The sequence below is a fragment of the Ips typographus genome, linkage group LG1, assembly GCF_016097725.1.
Source record: "Ips typographus isolate SLU linkage group LG1, UJ_Ityp_2.0, whole genome shotgun sequence".
In the NCBI taxonomy this organism is placed as follows: domain Eukaryota; kingdom Metazoa; phylum Arthropoda; class Insecta; order Coleoptera; family Curculionidae; genus Ips; species Ips typographus.
Genome location: NC_138422.1, coordinates 24,306,620 through 24,329,666, shown reverse-complemented (window position 1 = coordinate 24,329,666; position 23,047 = coordinate 24,306,620). Strand labels below are relative to the sequence as shown.

At 36.1% G+C, this 23,047-nt stretch overlaps 1 protein-coding gene across 3 annotated transcripts; it reads right to left on the bottom strand.

Annotated features, from left to right (window-relative positions):
* Positions 1-10,120: 10,120 nt before the first annotated feature.
* On the bottom strand, positions 10,121-23,009 carry LOC145732505 (NHL repeat-containing protein 2). Of its 3 annotated transcripts, XM_081984827.1 has the most exons (9): positions 22,934-23,009; positions 22,614-22,801; positions 22,146-22,563; positions 21,914-22,086; positions 21,654-21,848; positions 19,688-19,921; positions 19,418-19,629; positions 16,970-17,313; positions 10,121-10,989 (listed from the first exon to the last, which is right to left on the bottom strand). In XM_081984827.1, exons 2-9 carry the CDS (start codon positions 22,759-22,761, stop codon positions 10,545-10,547), a joined length of 2,169 nt encoding a protein of 722 aa, XP_081840953.1. In that variant the 5' UTR covers positions 22,762-22,801; positions 22,934-23,009; the 3' UTR covers positions 10,121-10,544. The 3 variants fall into 3 exon arrangements, with proteins under 3 accessions (XP_081840953.1, XP_081840944.1, XP_081840937.1); XM_081984818.1 differs by lacking the exon at positions 22,934-23,009 and having other exon boundaries at positions 10,121-10,986; positions 22,614-22,862; XM_081984811.1 differs by lacking the exon at positions 22,934-23,009 and having other exon boundaries at positions 22,614-22,861.
* Positions 23,010-23,047: the final 38 nt, after the last annotated feature.

The window sequence follows — 23,047 nt, the reverse complement described above, 5'->3', positions numbered from 1 at the left end:
GCACAACATTCTAGATCGAAGTCATGGTATAACATTTGACACATATACTAAGGAAAAATACATTTTAGGGGGTATTGCACGGTTATACTTTAAATTAAGTTTAAGGGTAGTTCAGACTGTGTCCACAGGAATGAAAAAAATTACTACATAGTCTGAACTACACTTAAACTCAACTTGAAACTTGAAGTATGGCGGTTAAAGAGGTACACATCTAATATGGCGTTTACAAGAAAAAAACCGAAACGTATGTCACAGTGGCAGTAGGTTACATGATCATCGGAAATAAAATTGTTGATGGTGTGAAAGTTACGATGCTGCCATGCGTTATAGAGGAGAAAGTGGCATTGACAATATGTCATTTATTTTTTGAAATAACTTGATAATATGATAATTGGTTATTTTCGGATATCTTCGAAAGTACTTGAGGGTTTTTAAATTTCAAAGCGACATTTTATTGAATTCCGAATTACATAACTTCAATTTTTAATCTTCCTTCCGTCTCTTCAAATAGTCTCTATATGGGCTCAAAAAAAGACACCCTATATAATATACAAGGTTGCTTATTTACTATAGTAGGTATTTGGGAAAGCTATATTGCGGAAAAAAATGGTAACTAAAAGCCCAAGTAAAACACATCTATTTTTGTTTTCAAAAGTTTCTCTCTAAATTTTGTCGTTTCCGAAATATTTACCATTGGAATTTTCAATATTTGGAAAACTGTAGCATTCAACAGTTGATGTTGAAATGTGAAAATGTTTGAAACCTAGACGTAAACAAACATTTTGAGTAAAACACCTTTCCTATGCTATTATTATTATTTTTTTGTATATCGGTAGTTCCTTTTATCGTGGTAAACCCTGTAAAAGAATACTTAAAAGCTGTGTACGTTTATACAATATAAGACATCTGACACCAAACATTTCACATATGGGCAAGTTATTGGGGAAACGTTATCTTTGAAGCCCTAAAAATAGGGGAAGTTGAGCAATACGAACACTCATTCCGTTATTGATAGTTTTTTAGTTAAAATTTGAACTTTTTTTTTTCAGGAAACTTTTCTACTTTGCTTGAAAAGTGCTTGAAAGTTCACTTTTTCGCGCATATGTTACAGTAGAAAGTTTCAATTTTTTGCTCTAGTCCGAGAGATTATCGCTGGTTTTGATCGAGCAGTGTTAATTTCTGACAAATCTCAAAAATAAATCAAATCTCTATATCTCAAAATACCTTGGAATAATACAGAGAGCTCTATAAATTAAATACATATCAACGTTGCATTTTTTTAAATGAGAATGTATGGGTTTTTATTTATTTTCTTAAACTGCTGTAAGTTTGACACCACTTTTCTATTCTTCCTCTCAACCCGTATTTATCCACTCTTGGATGTAGGCCTCTTCCAAATCCCTCCACGCCTTTCTATTTCTAGCAGTCCGGGTCCAATTCCTTCCTGCAACATTCTGGGTATCGTCTCTGGGGTTTACCAATGCTCCGTTTGGTCTCTCTTGGGCGTCAAACTAGTGTCCTATGTGCCCACCGGTGGTCGTTCTGCCTTGCCACATGACCATCCCATCACCATTTCAGTTGTGCCACAAGCCTTAGAACATCTGTCACTTTAGTTCTTCTAAGAATTTCCTCTTTGCGGATTATATCCCTTAGAGTGATTCCTATCATAGCCCTCTCCATTGCTCGCTGGGTGGTTTGCAGTTTATTGGCAAATTTGCGGGTAATTGCCATTGTCTCTAGTCCATATGTGAGAATCGGCATCACGCAGGCTTCCAACACTCTCCTTTTCAAATTTATAGGAAACGCACTAGATTTAAGGATAAATCCTAGTCTGCCAAAGGCTGCCCAGGAGAGGCCTATTCTTCTTGTGATTTCAGAAGATGATGATTTTCTTTGCCAACTTGAATTTTGTGGCCTAAGTAAACATATTCCGAGTCAACCTCCAGGGGTTGGTCGTTAACGGTCACCTGGATGTCTTCTGTACTCATGATCTTTGTTTTGTTCAAGTCCAATTTGCAGCGATGCTCGATGAAGCTCCCGATGCATGTTTTTAAGCTCTTCACCTGTGCTGGCAACGACCACAATATCGTCGGCAAATCGTAAATGGTTTAGACGCACTCCATCGATATTAATCCCGTTCTCTTGCCAGTCAAGTTTTTTGAAGACATCCTCCAGGGCAAGGGTAAAAATTTTTGGTGAGATGATGTCTCCTTGCCTTACTCCTCTTTTGATTGGAATATGGTCGGTTTTTAACTCATCATCTATTTTTACATGAATAGAAGCGTTATTATAGATTTGTTTGATGAGGTTTCAGTATCTAGAGTCGATCCTTGCATTGTCTAGGGATTCTAGAATTGCCCAGGTTTCGACAGAGTCAAAAGCCTTTTAGTAGTCGACGAAGGCCAAATGGAGTGTTATATTCTGTGGCTTTTTCAATAAGAGTTCGAAGCGTCTGCGGACTTACGGAATCCCGCTTGCTTTTCTATTACATGTTCTCAACTAAGCAGTTTGATCAGAAATGTGTTCTAACACATATTTATTTCTTTTTACTAGAATGAACTTGACCTACAAAACAAAGACATTATAGACATAGAAGATCATAATTTTGTTATTTTCATATTGCATGATAGGAAAATTGTTATTTATTTTATTTTGGAAATTTTTAGGTGTGAGGACATGTAATAGAAAGTTAGTAGCTTCAAATTTACAGCAGTTTAGGAAAATAAATCACTATCAGTATAATCCTGATAAAAATTGCAACTTTAATATTAAATTACTTTATGAAGAACCCTTTTTGCACACGCTTGACGGTTTGAATGCACTAAACTTTATAAAAAAAAAAAAATTGCATATTGAAATTACTACACTGCGTTTTCCATCAATTTCCTAAAACTTTTAGTAAATTTAAACGTCTAACAAGGTTGCAAATCTTCCTAACGAGCATTTTTTGGACCAGATTGCTTTACGCATCTAAATGCAAAACTTAAAATCGAAAACAATCTCCAAATGATGGGTGAAAGTGAACGTGACCTTATTTAGTAAGCGCAAAGCTCGTCTTACCTTAAAAAGACATGTCAGTGCAGTCGTTCGTGACTCACCTACACCATTTATGTATTTCTTACAACATTCAAGGTGTTTTGCAGGTAAACATGTGTGGTGATGTCGATCTGTGACCACATGTTCACCTATTTAACAAATACGTTAAATAGGAGATCAATTATGTGCATATTGTCGTTTGTCCTAAGGAAATTTGTACTAAAATTCGACATAAAAACGAATTCAAACTAGGTAGCTAGAACAAATTGAGGACAACTGATAGAGGATTTTGAGGAATCTTAAAGTATAAGTTTTGGTTATGATATTAAAGAAATTACAAGCGTGAAACGTTTTCATCATCATTCAGCCTAGCTGCGTCCACTGTTGACCATAGGCCTCCCGTAGTCCAATCCAATTTACGCTTTCATACCAATAAATAAATCAAGTAGATAACAAATAATGTTACCCATATACAGGGAGTCCATCCAAATCAGCTGGGTACGAGGAGAACATTTCTTCTAATATTGTGGCCACCATAGGGCGCTAGGAGATGCTTTATTGCTACCACTAAAATAAGAAATGTTCAATAACTCTTCTTCTTCTTTCTAATATGGGATACAAGTTGCCAACACACCTTCCCCGGAAGATGAGGCCCAGCATTCTCCCCAGCGCTTTGGTGGTCTTTATGTGGATTATTCATTTTTCACCCATCTTCCTATGTACTGTATCTCGCATTGTATTCTGCGTTATACGCTTCTTAAGGTCTTTATTTATTTCAACTGTTTTCATTATTTGTAGAGTTCTATTTCTATCTGGTCTTGTTTCTGCTGCGTATGTTATTAAAGGTCTTAGTGCCTTTTTATACAGGGTGTCCCGCGAGGTAAGGGACAAAATTTAACTACGTGTTCTTTAGGTAAATTCGAGTCGAAAATGTTCTATGAACATGGGTCCGCAAATGCTTCCTTACCAAGATATGATTTTTTTAAGTTTAATAGTTTTATTGTGTTGGAAAGTACAATAACCTCACAAAAATATTTTTTTACAAAAAAAATTAATACCTCTTGGAAAATAACTGTTTATAATAATTGTTCAAAGTGTCCATTTTCCCATTGTAAGCATAGTCTAGCCCTTTTAATGATGTGGATGAGAGCCATTGTAGTTTTCGGTACAAAATCACTATTAAATTTAAAAAATCATATCTCGGTAAGGAAGCATTTGCGGACCCATGTTCATAGAACATTTTTGACTCGAATTCACCTAAAAAACACGTAGTGAAGTTTTGTCCCTTACCTCGCGGGACACCCTGTATAGTAGGTATATCTTACCTTTGCTTTCCGTATTTGATTTTCTAAACAATTTCTATCTGCTCACAAATATTTGAAATGGTTTACTTATTCGACGATTTTGTCGATATCCAGTTTGCTCCTTACCGGTTTCTTTGATACTACTAAACATTTAGTCTTCTCGATGTTGATCAGCATATTTAGTTCTTTTGCTTTGGTGTTGAAAGAATGGAGTAGCCTTTGGAAATTATCTTCGGAATCTGCAATAAGAACCGCGTCGTCAGCGTAGAATACGACATGGAAGAAAGTATTTTCCATTTCGTATCCAGCCGTTCAAGAAAGATTTTCTCATCTATTATCACATTAAATATGAAGGGGCTGAGTGAGTCTCCCTGTCTAACTCCCGTGTTGTATATCTTCCGTTCTAATGGGTTCTACTCTGATTTTTGTTCTGTATTGGATATGTATGTCTTCTATTACATTAAGTAGTCTATGGTTTAGGCCTTTTGTTCTCATTATTTCCAGGGCATCTTTTAAACGCACTCTGTCAAAGCTTCAATATTGTATTAATTGTGGATCTGTTTCTTTGGAAGCCTGGTTGTTCTTCTCTTCTCCTTATAGTTCTGGTGATTTCCCCCAGAATAGTCTTTGCGAATCTTTTCAAAGTAGGGTTATTCCACCATAGTTTTCTGCCCATTTTTAAAACGGGTTTTATTATACTGCTATCCCATTAGTTTGGTATTTTCTTGTTTTTCTATGATGTTTTTAAATGGGGTCAGTTGTTTATGACATTATAGCGATCTCGTCTGGTATGACACTTTTAATATTTTTAAGGAAATTTGAGGTATCTTTGATCGTGTCATTTCTTAATTTCTTCCTTATCTTCCTCTTCCTTGTATGAATTCCGAAAGTGCGTTTGCCCCTGTTTTGTCGTGATTTTCGTTTCAGTATTCCCCATATCCTCTGGCTTATATTGCGTATAGGTCTGGCTCTTTCCATTCCTTTTGTGAACTTTTCCCAATAGTTTTCTTTTAGTTCCCTTATTTTTTCATTTAATCGAGAAAGAGAAGAAACGAGAATAAAGAAATTATCCTGGTTTCGTTCTCTTTGATAGTTGTTCCAGTTTTCTGGTGTTTATAGCTATAGTTCTCCGTTTAACTACTTCTTTCGCTTTCCTATTGCTTCCATCTAGTATGTTATTTGTTTATTGTTTTTCATTGGTGGTATTTTCTGGTCTTCACACAGATTGTGCTGTCATCTTCTAATAACTCGACATTGCATTTGCTGCATATTTGCCGTTTAGGTTTTGTGGATTTGGGTATGTTCTAGTCTCATTTTGCAAAGTACCATCTTATGATCGCTTCCTGAGTTGGCGCCATTGAAAGTTCATTACGTCCAATATTGTTTAAGGTACGACCTCCTTCTTTCTGATAATATAATCTAATACCAATTGATGTCCTCTTGTAGTTTTTCCTGTGAATTTGCGTCTTGATATGTTCGAAGAAAATATTGTTACGGTCTGGGCCTACTATGCTCGATACTTCTTAACGGGCGCTCGCTTCGGGATGAAACCGATGCGCCGCAATATCTGGCCGGGCGCGTATTAAAGTAGGCCACAGTTAGGAAGCGCTACCTGGAATATTCTTGAATGGTCAAGGCAACCCGCGAAGCGTTTCGCGGTCATTCTAGAACGTGGTTTGCGAATATAAAAGAAGCGGCGTTGACGACGGCGTAGTTAGTTAGGAAGTAGTATAGTAGTGTATTTGGGAACGCGGTAAAGTTTAAATAGCGAAGTAATTGTGGAATTGTAGTAGTGTTTTTTTAGTAGCTGTGTTAATTATTGTACGGAGTGTTTTGAAGTGTAAATAAATTTATTAATTGTTGAGTTAAATTGACTTTGTGTGAACCCACGGGAAAATCGTAACAATTGGTGTCAGAAGTGCGATCAGACTTTAGTGCGACGTGAATTGGAACTAAACTTCGGGTTAAAGACAGTGTTCAGAACCGGACTAGAGATTTTCGAAACAGTGGTGTGTTAAATTTATTTTATGCCAATAACAAGACGTCAAAGTGCAAACATGGAGGCCCAACTTGCAGCTATGATGGAAATGCTTAAACAAAATCGACAACAAGACAAGGAAGAACAAGAAAGAATTCGACAACAAGACAAGGAAGAACAAGAAAGGATTCGACAACAAGAGAAGGAAGAACAAGAAAGGATTCGACAACAAGAGAAGGAAGAACAAGAAAGGATTCGACAACAAGACAAGGAAGAACAAGAAAGGATTCGACAAGAACAAGAAAGGATTCGACAACAAGAGAAGGAAGAACAAGAAAGGATTCGACAACAAGAGAAGGAAGAACAAGAAAGGATTCGACAACAACAAGAAAGAATGCTACAACAAGATATAGAAATGCGTCAAGAAGATAGAGAGCGGCAAGAAAAACGTAACGTAGAAATATTGAACGTTCTAGCACGGAACAAGACAGAAATCCAAGAGTATGTAACCCATAGTCTCAATGATGTTCGGGAGGACATTAATAAAATTCAGAACGATGTTCGGGAGGACATTAATAAAATTCAGAACGGTGTTCGGGAGGACATTAATGATGTTCGGGAGGACATGAATAAAATTCAGAATGATGTCGAGATAAAGCTACGCGACTTAGAGCGGAAAATTGACAGCAGAGGAGCCAGCTCTACAGTGATCACCGGAAACAAGATCAAGCCTCCCACATACGATGGTCAAACTTCATGGGCAACGTACCAACTCCAATTTGAGGCCGCTGCAAATGCAAATAGATGGAGTAACGAGGAAAAGGCTGTAGCACTGGTGGTGGCATTACGAGGACCTGCATTGGAGCTGTTACAGACTCTGCCTATCGCCCAACAAAGCAACTATGACGCATTAGTAGCTGCATTAGAACGACGTTATGGGGATCAGCATAGGAAAGGAGTGTACCAAACACAATTAAAGGCAAGACTGCAGAAAACTGGTGAAAATTTACAAGAGTTTGAGGCCGAAATTCGTCGCCTTGTGCATCTGGCTTACCCAGCCGTCCCGGATGAAATCCAAGAAGAACTTGTGGCACAGTATTTTGTAGATGGGATTCGAGATCTGGAGGTAAAGAAATGGCTGAAGATGTTCAAAGGGAGCAACAACAGCGAATTACTGATTCGAGCGCTGGAAATTGAAGCTGCGTGCAATGATTTAAAGCCAGAGCCTATTCAAGAGGAAGGAGTACCGCCAGCCGATCATGTTGCTACATCAATAAATAAAATTGAATCAATGTTCGGCCAATTAGTGCAACAAATGGCAGCATTAGGAAATGGTCAGTCCAGACAGTTAGAACGGTCACGTCCGATCACGAGAGTGGAGTGTTATCGATGCGGACGTACGGGACACATTAGAAGGAATTGCAGACAGCGGTCTTGTTCTCCAAACCCACAGTGTCGACGAAATCAGGACATCAGAACAAATCACCGGAACTCCTCTGTTAAAAGAAATATTACATGTTATATTTGTGGACGTAAAGGACATTACCAATGGAATTGCAGACAGCAGTCTCGTTTACCGACCCCGCAGAACTGGCGTAACCAGGAGCAGGAAATGAAGAATCCGGAAAGACATTTACCGCGATATGTAGAGGATCGTCAAGCTTTGGATAGTGACTTAAGGTACCGGAAAGGACAAATTCATAATGGTTGGAGGATTGGTCAAATCGCGAAGGTGACGGATAAAGAGGCTACAAGAAGAATGAAGAGCAGCGTTTCTAAGGAAGACATAATAAAAGGACAGCGCTCAGACTCTGATTTGAAAGTAATCAGAAGATGGTTGGAGAAGGATTTGAAACCGGATTGGCAACAGATTTCCAGATATGGACCAACAGTAAGAGGTTACTGGTTGCAGTGGAATTCGCTTCGACTGCGAGATGACTTAATTACTCGCAAATGGGAAAGTCCAGACGGAAAACGCTTTGTTTACCAGACAATAGTGCCCAATTCCTGCAAAGAGAATGTGCTGCGAGAACTACATGACAGTCGCGGAGGAGGACACTTTGGAGTAAACCAGACTTTGGCTAGAATAAGAGATCGGTTTTACTGGATTAACTTCAGAAAGGACGTTGAGGAATGGTGTAAACGGTGTGACCAGTGTTCGTTACAGAAGGAATCCATCACAATTCGGGAACCTGAGAGAGAGAAGATGAAACCAAACAACGACCGTATGAAGATGACGCTGGACCACAGACCAACTGGTGGCAATTATAAGGAAGGTGATGCTGTGTGGATGTTTCAACCCAGGAGGAGCAAAGGATTAAGTCAAAGATGGCAACGACACTGGGAGGGACCTTACAATGTGGTAAAAAGGTTAAACGACGTCGCATACAGAGTCCAACGCAGCCCCAAAGGCAAGATGAAAATTGTCCATCTGGACAGACTCAAGAAATACCAGGGACTAGATGAAGCGGATCGGGACGATCAGCTTTAAGAGGGGGGCAGTGTTACGGTCTGGGCCTACTATGCTCGATACTTCTTAACGGGCGCTCGCTTCGGGATGAAACCGATGCGCCGCAATATCTGGCCGGGCGCGTATTAAAGTAGGCCACAGTTAGGAAGCGCTACCTGGAATATTCTTGAATGGTCAAGGCAACCCGCGAAGCGTTTCGCGGTCATTCTAGAACGTGGTTTGCGAATATAAAAGAAGCGGCGTTGACGACGGCGTAGTTAGTTAGGAAGTAGTATAGTAGTGTATTTGGGAACGCGGTAAAGTTTAAATAGCGAAGTAATTGTGGAATTGTAGTAGTGTTTTTTTAGTAGCTGTGTTAATTATTGTACGGAGTGTTTTGAAGTGTAAATAAATGTATTAATTGTTGAGTTAAATTGACTTTGTGTGAACCCACGGGAAAATCGTAACAATATTGTTAATTCTCATGTTGTTGTTTGCGCAGAATAAGATCTTCATTTTCGTTTGTGGTCTCTTCGTTATGACATCCAGTGGTTCATGTCCTATTATGACATTTAGGTCACCCCTAATATGTCTAGTATTGTTTGCAGTTCTTCAAAGAATCTCTCTCTCCTCTTCAATAACATCTACCATACCAATTTTGAAACTTATCATGAGGTAGTTCTGGGCAAAGTATTGAAACAAATAGAATATTTGTCAGTCAAAAACAATGGGGACTTAAACCTAAAGAATCTTGTAAAGGAAGGTTTTAAGAAGCTAAACTGCCCACTGCGCATGCAGTCTATAATCTATACAGGGTGTCCCTAAAATTCGCTATGACGATCTAACCCAAGTTACCCTACTCCAATAATATCTGAGATACAGCGTGTCAAAAATACAATTTAGTTGAGTCTTTCGTAAATCAATTGATTAGTTGGGTTAGAATTTTAAATCGTCATATTTAAGCCTCATAGTACCCGTTTGATCATGTGCTTACTGGACATCCTAAGTAAAGAGCTGCGTAAATTTAAATGGTTGAATCTGACATTTTCCGTAACTGAAGTAGAAAAAATGTTGTTCCAACACATGGGAAAAGCATCCTTTCCGCACTTGTTAGGAAAATATGGCTTTCCATTTAATAACGATTCAGAGTTATTAGGCCGCTGAAAACAATTAACAAGAGCTCCTTCTGGTCACATTTTTGCCATATCATGGCCACCAATGGTGCAGATAAAACCTATATTTTTGTTAGGAAACCATAAATAATTTTTTATGTACTAAAACGAGAAATGTACCAAACTACGGTTAATGCCATTGGAGGATTTCTCCTATTTAAGCAAAAATAATTATTCTATCTTTCATCATATAGTTTTATTACTTTATACTAATTTTTATAAAATACAATATTTATATTTTAGTATGAATTGTAAAAAAACCTACAAAGTGTCTCAACATGGTCCATTCTTTCCTGTACGCAAAACGTAGACAAAGAGCTAACGATTGTAAGTTATCAAACTGTATTTAACGGAAATTTTGCCTACAATGACTGGTTCTGGCAAAGCTGCATTTTTACTAACTGGCGTTAATTCAATCGAAAATGAGTTTGGCAACTACAGAAATAACAAACATTAGTGTATAAAAATCCAACTGAGTTAATAAGCTTTGATTATCCTTATTTCATATGATCAACATTTTAAAAAATCGTTTTTTTTCGCGAATTTAAACCACAAACAAACCCGACCTTGATTTATCACACTCTTGAAAACTGTACCAACCAACATTACTCCACAATAACATCACTGACCCCCAAAGCAACCTTCACCCCCCTCTCCACTTTCACCTCACCACCTTCACAATACTCCAAAGGAATTCGAAGAGTGAACACTTTAGGAAGACACGTTTCGTCAGTGCAGGTCACCAAGCTGAAGTTGACGCCCGCGTCTGAATGGGCTGGAGCGCCGTCTTGCGACGGTACGCTTACCACGATCTGTATTTCCTTCAGGCTGGTACCGCTTTTAGGTACGCACGAAAATGTGGGGCTAGGTAAGGTCACCATCCATCTTTGGGGAGCGTCGGGAGTGAGTTTCAGACCCTTGACGAATTGTACGTCAACGTCAAGAAGGATTTTACCGCCTCTGGGGTTGATTTGTATGGGTTTAAGCAGACTGTAAACGTCGGTGGCTTTTACGCTGCTAGCGATTGTGATACGTTCGTTTTCCTGCCTGCTGAAGTAACAAACATATTAAAAGTTTCTGTTAGAAATCGAACGTAAATATTTTTAATAATTAGTAAGACTTTTGCCTAGTAGGTTAGTTTGCAGCTTTTATAACAATTATTCTTCTACATGGCTTCTCTAGGCTGTAGGGTTAAGTTATGTAGAACTGCAATTTGTAATTCTGATATATGTTGCTCCATCTTGTTCGATCAAAGATTATGAGTACATCTTTGAGTCTCTGGAAGGCTGTGATACTTTACTTAACAACAATATTGTGATTCCAGGAGATTTTAATATACCGAATAGGAAATGTGAGTTGTCGATAGTCTTAGTATAGTATCTTTTCCTGACAACAACAGATCATGGTGCCAGCAGACAAAGTAAAAGTCACAACCATATTAATTACAATTATAATTTTAGGTTTAAGTCAGTGAGAGCTAAAGCACATAATATGATTGACATATTATAAGTAGTTATATACACTTAAATATTGAAATGATTCAGAATAGAATTGTGACTCATAGATCGCCGAAGTATTTTGGTGTACACACTCGAGGTATTATGAGGCACTTTCCCAGTATTACCAGCATTTTGAGGTATTTTTTAAGTTATTTATAAGGCATTTCATGGAATTTAGAGGCATTGACTGTATGTTTCAAAATGTTTTGCGATATTTTAAGGAATACGTTGTAGTAGACCAAGCAGTAGACAATAAGTGTAACAATATAACAAAATTGACCGCACATGTAATTATTATGGTAAAATCTTTGTTACATGATATTAAGTTGAAACAATATTCATTACAAATTATTATAATAATTTACCAATTTTTCAACATTTAAACTACATTTTTAAGGTCACGTGACTGTTTTTGACAGGTGTGAACTGGACTTTATAGTAATGCAAGCTCTAAAATTGCATAATTCAAGTCACGTGATGTGTCTCTTACAATTTCAGCTTTTATAACTGTCTAAAATAGTCTAAATTTAATTTACCAAGGTTTTAAAGTTTAAACCACATTTTAACGGTCACGTGATTAGTTTTGACAGATATCAACTGGTCTTTACAGTGTTGCAAGCTCAAAAATTGAATTATCATAGTCACGTGACGTAGTTCTTTCAATTTTACCAGTGTCTAAATTTAAAATACTATACAGTGTGTCCCAAATTGCTTCTACATGTATTGGGACCTCGAAAACGGAAAGAGCTACAGAGTCGGTTAAATGGGGAAAGTTTTAGAGAATTTTATGTGAAACTTATTTCCGGTTTCCAAACTAAATTATCTTTCTCCGTTTTCCGGAAAATTGGAAAAACGTCAGAGGCTGCATTTTAAACACTGTTTAACAAAGTCAAAGAGAGTTTTGAAACTAAGACATTATTAAGGCACTTTTTTACGTGCCGTCGTTAGAACACGACGACGTAATTAGAAAAAATCTATCGTCATTGGTTTCCGAGATATGGATGATAACTTTGTAAATTCTTATGACCGCCTTCAAGATGGCTTGATCACGTGACAATGTCTTTACAGCTGTCAGTTATAATAATTATTAAATTTGTTTTACCTTTCGTTTTATTATAATATTATAAAATCATGTAAACTGTCCATAACCTTTAAATATTGTCAAAGGATTATACAAGTGTCCTAAAATCTTAGAATTTTTTTTTAAATACCCAGAAATCTGTAAATACTATCGAAAACCTCCTAAAAATTGTGAGAAAACTCTGCAAGTGTCCTGAACTTTGGAAAAGTCACTGTCAAAATCCCCCTAAAATTGTCAGAGAACTCTGCAAGTGTCCTAAACGTTAGAAAAATCGTTTAGAACGCCCAGAAGTATGTAAGTATTAACGAAAACCTCCTACAAATTGTCAAAGGACCCTGCAAGTGTCCTAAACTTTAGAAAAATCGATTAGAATGCCCAGAAACCATCAAATACTGTCAAAATCTTCCTAAAATTGTCAGAGAACTCTGCAAGTGTCCTAAACCTTAGAAAAATCGTTTAAAACGCCCAGAAGTCTGTAAGTATTATCGAAAACCTCCTACAAATTGTCAAAGGACTCTGCAAGTGTCCTAACAAGTCCTAAACCTTATAAAAATCGTTTAAAACCCGCCAAATGCAGCAGTCATGCAAGTACATATCCCGCCAAGTCATTCTTAATCAATGGCAGCGCGTTACAGAGTATCACGTGAGAATGTGATTATAGCTGTCAGTTATAATAATTATTATTAAATTTGTTTCACCTTTCGTTCTATTATAATATTATCTTATAAATTATTATTTGTCTTTTCTAATTTTGTTAAATTTCAAATGCAAAGTTCGCCAAGTCATTTTTTGAAAATGATGATGATTAATGGATCTAAGACGTTTAAATTTTTCAAAACCTATTTTTTTATAAAATATATAATATCTATTATTAAGTTATAATAATTATAATCAGACTTTACTTATATTCGTTTTAACGGGGAAGTGAATTTGTGAATAAGTTTCAGTCCTATATTAATTCATTGTTATTGAGCCTAAATAAATATCTGATTACATAAAATCACTTATATCAAACACATTTGACGACGCAGCCGTTTTCAATTCACTTCGTTTTAGGCAAGTGTCCTAAACGTTAGAAAAATCGTTTAAAACGCCCAGAAGTCTGTAAGTATTATCGAAAACCTCCTACAAATTGTCAAAGGACTCTGCAAGTGTCCTAAACTTTAGAAAAATCGATTATAATGCCCAGAAACCTTTAAATACTGTCAAAAACCCCCTAAAATTGTCAGAGAACTCTGCAAGTGTCCTAAACCTTATAAAAATCGTTTAAAACGCCCAGAAGTGTGTAAGTATTATCGAAAACCTCCAACAAATTGTCAAAGGACTCTGCAAGTGTCCTAAACTTTAGAAAAATCGATTAGAATGCCCAGAAACCATCAAATACTGTCAAAATCCTCCTAAAATTGTCAGAGAACTCTGCAAGTGTCCTAAACCTTAGAAAAATCGTTTAAAACGCCCAGAAGTGTGTAAGTATTATCGAAAACCTCCAACAAATTGTCAGAGGACTCTGCAAGTGTCCTAAACTTTAGAAAAATCGATTAGAATGCCCAGAAACCATCAAATACTGTCAAAATCCTCCTAAAATTGTCAGAGAACTCTGCAAGTGTCCTAAACCTTAGAAAAATCGTTTAAAACGCCCAGAAGTGTGTAAGTATTATCGAAAACCTCCAACAAATTGTCAGAGGACTCTGCAAGTGTCCTAAACTTTAGAAAAATCGATTATAATGCCCAGAAACCTTTAAATACTGTCAAAAACCCCCTAAAATTGTCAGAGAACTCTGCAAGTGTCCTAAACCTTATAAAAATCGTTTAAAACGCCCAGAAGTGTGTAAGTATTATCGAAAACCTCCTACAAATTGTCAAAGGACTCTGCAAGTGTCCTAAACTTTAGAAAAATCGATTATAATGCCCAGAAACCTTTAAATACTGTCAAAAACCCCCTAAAATTGTCAGAGAACTCTGCAAGTGTCCTAAACCTTATAAAAATCGTTTAAAACGCCCAGAAGTGTGTAAGTATTATCGAAAACCTCCAACAAATTGTCAAAGGACTCTGCAAGTGTCCTAAACTTTAGAAAAATCGATTAGAATGCCCAAAAACCATCAAATACTGTCAAAATCCTCCTAAAATTGTCAGAGAACTCTGCAAGTGTCCTAAACCTTAGAAAAATCGTTTAAAACGCCCAGAAGTGTGTAAGTATTATCGAAAACCTCCAACAAATTGTCAGAGGACTCTGCAAGTGTCCTAAACTTTAGAAAAATCGATTAGAATGCCCAGAAACCTTCAAATACTGTCAAAAACCCCCTAAAACTGACAGAGAATTCTGCAAGTGTCCTAACAAGTCCTAAACCTTAGAATAATCGTTTAAAACCCTCCAAATGCAGCAGTCATGCAAGTACAGGGTGATTGATTGAATTTTGACCACCCCCTTAACTTTCTTAATTTTGATTTTAGCAAAAAACGTTAAATACAAAACCAGTAGATATTTAGGACTATTTTAGTTTTAGATAAACAGTTATTATACAGGGTGTCCCAAATTTGAGTAATAAACCAAACTTATGTTTTTTTTTAAATACGATGACCAACTTTTTATCCGATATTTGAATTCTACGTCAGATTCTAGGCCTAATTGATGTAAAATGTCTGTATCGATATTCAACTGTTTCCGCAGCAGCGTCGTTGATTGGTTGAATTTTGACCACCCCCTTAACTTCTTTAATTTTGATTTTAGCAAAAAACGTTAAATACAAAACTAGAAGATATTTAGGTCTACTTTATTCTTAGATAAACAGTTATTATACAGGGTGTCCCAAATTTTAGTAACGAACCAAACTTATGTTTTTATAAACACAATGACTAACTTTTTATCCGATATTTGCATTCTACGTCAAATTTTAGGAATTGATGTAAAATGTCTGTATCGATATTCAACGGTTTCCGCAGCATCTGTTACTTTAACTACTACTACTTTGATTAAGGTTTAATTTAGTTACTCAAATTTAGGGCAGCCTGTATAATAACTGTTTATATAAGAGTAAAAGTAGACCCAAATATCTATAACTGTTGCTACAACTAGTTTTTTTACTAAAATCAAAAATACGGGAGTTAAGGGGGTGGTTAAAATTCAATCAATCAAGGACTCTGCTGCGAAAACATTTGAATATCGATACAGACATTTTACATCAATTAGGCCTAGAATCTGACGTAGAATTAAAATATAGATTAAAAAGTTGGTCATTGTATTTAAAAAAAACATGTTTGGTTTGCTACTTTAATTTGGGACACCCTGTATAATAACTCTTTATCTAAGAGTAAAGTAGACCTAAATATCTACTAGTTTTGTATTTAACGTTTTTTGTTAAAATCAAAATTAAAGAAGTTAAGAGGGTGGTCAAAATTCAATCAATCAAGGACGCTGCTGCGGAAACAGTTGAATATCGATACAGACATTTTACATCAATTAGGCCTAGAATTTGACGTAGAATTCAAATATCGGATAAAAAGTTGGTCATCGTATTTAAAAAAACATAAGTTTGGTTTGTTACTCAAATTTGGGACACCCTGTAGAATAACTGTTTATCTAAAAATAAAGTAGACCTAAATATCTTCTAGTTTTGTATTTAACGTTTTTTGCTAAAATCAAAATTATGGAAGTTAAGGGGGTGGTCAAAATTCAATCAATCACCCTGTACATATCCCGCCAAGTCAATCTTAACTCTTAACCAATGGCAGCGCGTTACAGAGTATCACGTGACAATGTGATTATAGCTGTCAGTTATAATAATTATTATTAAATTTGTTTCACCTTTCGTTCTATTATAATATTATCCTATAAATTATTATTTGTGCTTCCTTGTGCAGTTTTCTTTTTGTAAATTATGCAAGTTGCAACGCAATTTTCAAAATTTTGTTAATTTAATACTGAACATAAATTGATTATTTAAGAAGTCTTTACTAATTTTGTTAAACTTCAAATGCAAAGTCCGCCAACTGATTTTTTGAAAATGATGATGATTAATGGGTTTTTTTATAAAATATATAATACTAGTTATTAAGTTATAATAATTATAATCAGACTTTACTCATATTCGTTTTAACGGGGATCGCATTCCGTTTCAGTGTATGAAATGTATGCTAATGTTATTGTGAATAAGTTTCAGCCCTATTAATTCATTGTTATTGAGCCTAAATAAATATCTGATTGCATAAAATCAGTTATTTCAAACACATTTGACAACGCAGCCGTTTTCAATTCACTTCGTTTTAGGCAAAGCTTTAGTTTGTAGATTGTACATACAGATTGTCAAATCTCTAGCAAACTACCAGCAACTGGCCAGCATAATTACTATTTTAGGAATTAGTAAATCAGGTATTCAATACTTTTCGACCGAAACCATTCCAGTTTTGTCACCAAAATTGGAAAAGTCGCACAAATTCACATATTTTACTCACCTTAAGTCCAGCTTTGCGACGCCACTGACCACGTGATTTCGGCCCAAACTCAACACCTTGACCCGGTGATTGTTTGTGTCGGCCACGTACAGTTTTTTGCCGTCGGCACTGACGCACAAACCACCGGGCTCTTTAAAGCAGATCGCCTCTTTGTCGCCCTCCAGACTTCCGCTAAATTGTAACGTGGAGATTTTGTTTTCCAACACGTCGATCCGCTTCAGCTTGTGATTGTAAGTGTCCGCCACGAAAAGAATGGTTTCGTCGTGCGACGCCGCCAATCCCAAGGCGTGTTGCAGCTTGGCGTCGTAAAGAACGCCGTCTTTATCGCCGAAAGCGAAAAGATTCTGAAAGAAAAAGAGTCAAGTATACTGCAAGATATTGCAAATAATAAAAATAGGGTAACTCTCATTTGAAATTAAATATAACTGATTGAGGAAAATACACTTAAGTAGGTCCCAGCAAAATCCTACAAGCAAAGATTTAGATTAAAAAAAAAGCTTAAAAAGTCATCGCGTTCGACGTAACAATGACTCCTACGTTACGAGGCACGTGAATAGGCCTAGAATTTCTACTCGCTAATTCAAAACACGTCAAATTTTAATACCTTTAGTTGCTACTGCAAAAAAAGTCTTCCCAAAATGAGTGAAAACTCTACAAGTGTCCTAAATCTTAAAAAAATTGTGTAAACTGCCCATAACCTTTAAATACTGTCAAAGAATTCTACAAGTGTCCTAACATCTTAGAAAGATTGTTTAAAATACCCAAAAGTCTGTAAATACTATTGAAAACCTCCTAAAAATTGGTCAGAAGACTCTGCAAGTGTCCTGAATTTTAGAAAAATACCGAGAAACCTTTAAATACTGTCAAAATGTCCCTAAACTTGTCAGAGAACTCTGCAAGTGTCCTAAACTTTAGAAAAATACCGAGAAACCTTTAAATACTGTCAAAATGTCCCTAAACTTGTCAGAGAACTCTGCAAGTGTCCTAAACCTTAAAAAAATCGTTCAAAACGCCCAGAAGTCTGTAAATATAATCGAAAACCTCCTAAAAATGGTCAGAGGACTCTGCAAGTGTCGTAAACTTTAGAAAAATCGATTAAAATGCCCAGAAACCTTTAAATACTGTCGAAGGCCCCCTAAAAATTGTTAGAGAACTCTGCAAGTGTCCTAAACCTTAGAAAAATCGTTTAAAACGCCCAGAAGTATTGAAAACCTCATACGAATTGTCAGAGAACTCTGCAAGTGTCCTAAACCTTAGAAAAATCGTTTAAAACGCAAGAAGTCTGTAAGTATAAACGAAAAAAATAGTCAGAGGACTTGGCAAGTGTCCTAAACTTTAGAAAAATCATTTAAAATGCCCAGAAACCTTTAAATACTTTCGAAATTTCCCTAAAAATTGTTAGAGAACTCTGCAAGTGTCTTAAACCTTAGAAAAATCGTTTAAAATGTCCAGAAGTATTGAAAACCTCATACGAATTGTCAGAGAACTCTGCAAGTCTTCTAAACCTTAGAAAAATCATTTAAAATGCCCAGAAACCTTTAAATACTGTCGAAGGCCCCCTAAAAATTGTTAGAGAACTCTGCAAGTGTCTTAAACCTTAGAAAAATCGTTGAACATACCCAGAAGCATCGAAAACCTCATAAAAATTGTCAGAAGACTCTGCAAGTCTCCTAAACTTTAGAAAAATCATTTAAAATGCCAAGAAACCTTTAAATACTGTCGAAGGCCCCCTAAAAATTGTTAGAGAACTCTGCAAGTGTCTTAAACCTTAGAAAAATCGTTGAAAATGCCCAGAAGCATCGAAAACCTCATAAAAATTGTCAGAAGACTCTGCAAGTCTCCTAAACTTTAGAAAAATCATTTAAAATGCCCAGAAACCTTTAAATACTGTCGAAGGCCCCCTAAAAATTGTTAGAGAACTCTGCAAGTGTCTTAAACCTTAGAAAAATCGTTGAAAATGCCCAGAAGCATCGAAAACCTCATAAAAATTGTCAGAAGACTCTGCAAGTCTCCTAAACTTTAGAAAAATCATTTAAAATGCCCAGAAACCTTTAAATACTGTCGAAGGCCCCCTAAAAATTGTTAGAGAACTCTGCAAGTGTCTTAAACCTTAGAAAAATCGTTGAAAATGCCCAGAAGCATCGAAAACCTCATAATAATTGTCAGAAGACTCTGCAAGTCTCCTAAACTTTAGAAAAATTATTTAAAATGCCCAGAAACCTTTAAATACTGTCGAAGGCCCCCTAAAAATTGTTAGAGAACTCTGCAAGTGTCCTAAACCTTAGAAAAATCGTTTAAAACGCCCAGAAGTATGTAAATATAATCGAAAACCTCCTAAAAATTGTCAGAGGACTTTCCAAAAGTGTCCTAAACTTTAGAAAAATCATTTCAAATGCCGAAACATTTAAATATAAGTCCGCAAAAAAACAACAAACAATAATGACTCACATTTGGGTTTCTGTCTCCCCCTACTACTGGTGTCACTTTTCCATCCACCAATGACAATCGTCTGACACTAGAGCTTTCACTATCAGCAATGTAGAGCTCCTTGCGTTTTTCGCACAGAGCCAATCCTGACGGTTGCGCAAACGCAGAAGCGTGTGGGTAACTATTATTTCGGTTTTCTTCCCTGCCAGAGCCAGCAATATTTATACAAGTACCTAAAATCAATCCAACGTACTGAATAACGTACATTTGCAGCGACTGAAACCGACAAACCTTTAGAGTATTTTTTACATTTCCACCAAACAGTGTCGTCCAAAAACAGCGCCCAAATCTGGTGTGTGCCCGCCATAGCGATAAGTAAAACTGTTCGGATTGGCGGTTTACCGTCTGGGTGGAAAGTGAGATCCATGTCGGGTGTGCGGTACACGCAGATGTCCCACGGGCTTGAAATTGCCTGGTCCGGACCGGGTTTGCCGCCTAAACGGTCGTGACCCTGATGGCCAGTTCCTAAAAGTAATAATCAAGATAGAAGTTTCCCTAAAGTGAAACAGTACTCAAAATTCAAACTGAATCAAAATTTATTATACAAAAAAAAAACCTTCCGTTATAATCCCTAATCGATTTGACGGTTATTGCAAAAAAAATATGAGATGGGTGGACCAAACAAAAGATCTAATCGGCCAAGGCCTTCATCAAACTGTAAACATGGACCAGAATAGAACGGAGTGGCAAAATACCATAAATACTGCTACAGGAGCATCTTTGTTACTAATCCTTTCTAAGGGAAATGGACCAGAGAGAGAGAGGCTGAAGAAATACAGTTGGGTCTCCTGACTACAAAATTTAAACAGTTTCTTTAAATCCTCGAACTTAGCAGTTGCATGTTGAACATTTTCGGTATCTTGCAAAATTTCCGTAACTCTAACAGTTTATTTTTCTTTGAAAATTGCATCAAAATGTTGAACATTTCGTATCTCCGCCATTTTTGGGGTTTCAGCGAATGTAAACAACTCAAAATATTCGTATTGATCTACTCTTTCAAATCGTGCTAACCGAGCCACGATTAAACTTATACAGGGTGTTAAAAAAAAACAAAAGGAAAAATAGTTAAATTTGAAAACAACGCTCTGCTAGTTGTGATTCGGTTTACAGGGTCTAAGTGGGTGTAGACCTAGTCCAATGAATGCAGAAAGACATTCTGAACATTTTTGGGCTCTTGCAAAATTTCCGTAACTCTGAGCGTTTCCGAAATATTCGACTTACCTCGTACTAACCGCAACACGACTGAACATATACAGGGTGTTCAAAAAACAAAAAGAGTTTAATTTGTCTCTTTTATTTTTCGATTTTCAACATTTTAATAAAGTGTGTTATTATCATGCAAATTGATTTTTTGTAATTTTTAGAGTCATCTTGGACCAATTTGCAATTTTTAAATGCCATTTTAGTGTTGTTTTCCATTTCCAATATTTTAAAAAAGTGTTTTTTTCAATGGTAATCGATTCTTTAGAAATTGTCATCTGAGATTGATTTGCAATTTTTTGTTTGCCATTCACAATGTTTTCTCATTTTCAGTATTTTAAGAGTGCTGATTTTTAATAAAAATTGATTTTTTAGGATTTCTAAAGTAAACTAGAATCAATTTGAGGATTTTAATTTACAATTTTAGCTTCCTAGATCACTTTGAGAAAAATATTAAAATAGATCTCATGTCAGTAGATTTTTGAGAACTGTTCTATTGACTTAACAAGCTCAATTTCCAAATTGTATTTTAGAATTCTCTTATCAAATACCATTTTTTGAGCTCAGATTTAACATCATCTCAGCTCAGACACACAGGACAAGAAAAACAATGCAAAAACATGCAAATATAGAAAATCAGTGTTAACTTGTTTTTCTGCGTATTACCTCCCATAATTTGACACTTTAACATTATACATGATGAACATTCATTACCTCTTACCAGTAAAATCAACAGTCCTTAAATAGAAAATTATAAAATTTTTGATACTTTTTTAATATTAGTTTCAAATGGATAATAAAAGAAGTATTATTACTGTCACACTATAGCTCTTTGGTATAGTGATTCAAAGTAAAACAAATATTTCACAATTTTTCCTAAAACTACCTACTTCTAAAAATAATGACACTTTTTTGTTTTTTTTTTATAATTTTACTATTTTTTTAATTGTAGTGGTTATAATGTAAATGAAATTTCTAGGACCCAAATAACACTTACCTGCTACAGTTTCCACACTATTAGTAAGCAAATCAACTTTCCTTATTGCATGATTCTCAGTGTCAGCAACAAACAAAACATTTTTATTCAGAAAAACTAGTCCCTGAGGATTATTAAACTCAGCATTTTCTAAACTACCATCCTTAAACCCAAGCTTCTTGCCACCAATCACTTTCAATAATGCACCATTACTGTCTAAAAAAAAATCAGAAAACACAGTAATTCACTGCTTAGCTACTACAATAGAAATTGACACTTACCAGTCACTAAAATTCTGTTATTTCCTGTATCTGATATAGCCAGTAATTGACCCTCATTCTCATCAGTAAATGAAGCAATTTTTCCAGGAAATAGTAAGGGACCTTTTAGATCTGGAAGTAAGTGAAAAGCTGACTTAAATGGAAGCTTATGATCAGAAATTTGACCTTTCTGTCTAAAATTTTCATGTAAATAAGTACAAAAAAAAACACACAGGTAAAATGAGAGACTCACTTATAAAACTCTAAGGCAACTTTAATATAATCCAGTAGGTCATCTTTGTGACCTTCACCAGTTAACATAACTAGAGGTTTAGCATCAGGGCCTAACAGTAAAAGAGTAGGCCAACAATGCACATCACAATTTTGCCACATTTCAGAATTCTGATCGTTTACAACAGGATGGGCAATGTTGTAGCGCTGCACTGCAGCCAGTATATTAGAGGAAAGCTTTTCATTTTCAAACTTTGCACTATGAACACCTATCACAACCAAGCCATCTTCAACAGAGAATTTGCTTTCAATTTCTCGTAAATCGGGAATTATGTGCATACAGTTAATGCAGCAATAGGTGAAAAAATCAAGCACAACAATTTTGCCTTTGAGGTGCTTGTTAAAGGACAATGGCTCTGACACGTTGAACCACTCGAGACCTTTAAAATAATTACGCTAGAGCTTTAAAAAAGGAAGTGGATAAACTTACCATTGTTGAAATCCTTAATAGGAGCATACTTAACTGTGCGTAAGTACTCTCTTATGGCTTCGTCCTTGTCTTTACTTAACGCAATAAGGCCGGTTAACTTCTCGTTAGAGTAGTACAAGTAGTTTTCCTCACTGTCCATAGTGTCCATGCTAAGGGGCCTTATCCTGCGAGTTACGCCTGCAAAGATCCTGCGAAGAAAATTCATTAGGTTTGCACTAGAACGCTGCGGTAATGAGAATGTGGGGCATGGCGCACCAGGTCTTTAACGGAAAGTAGCAAAGAACATTACGTATAAGTATTTTCCAATTAATTCCATTTACCTTTTGGGTCAATGACAAAAACCAAAATATGGGTCGGAGGTTATGATGATGATAACACACACATAACCTTTTTTATATTTTCTAGAAATAAATTCAAGTAGTCATGTGATCAAT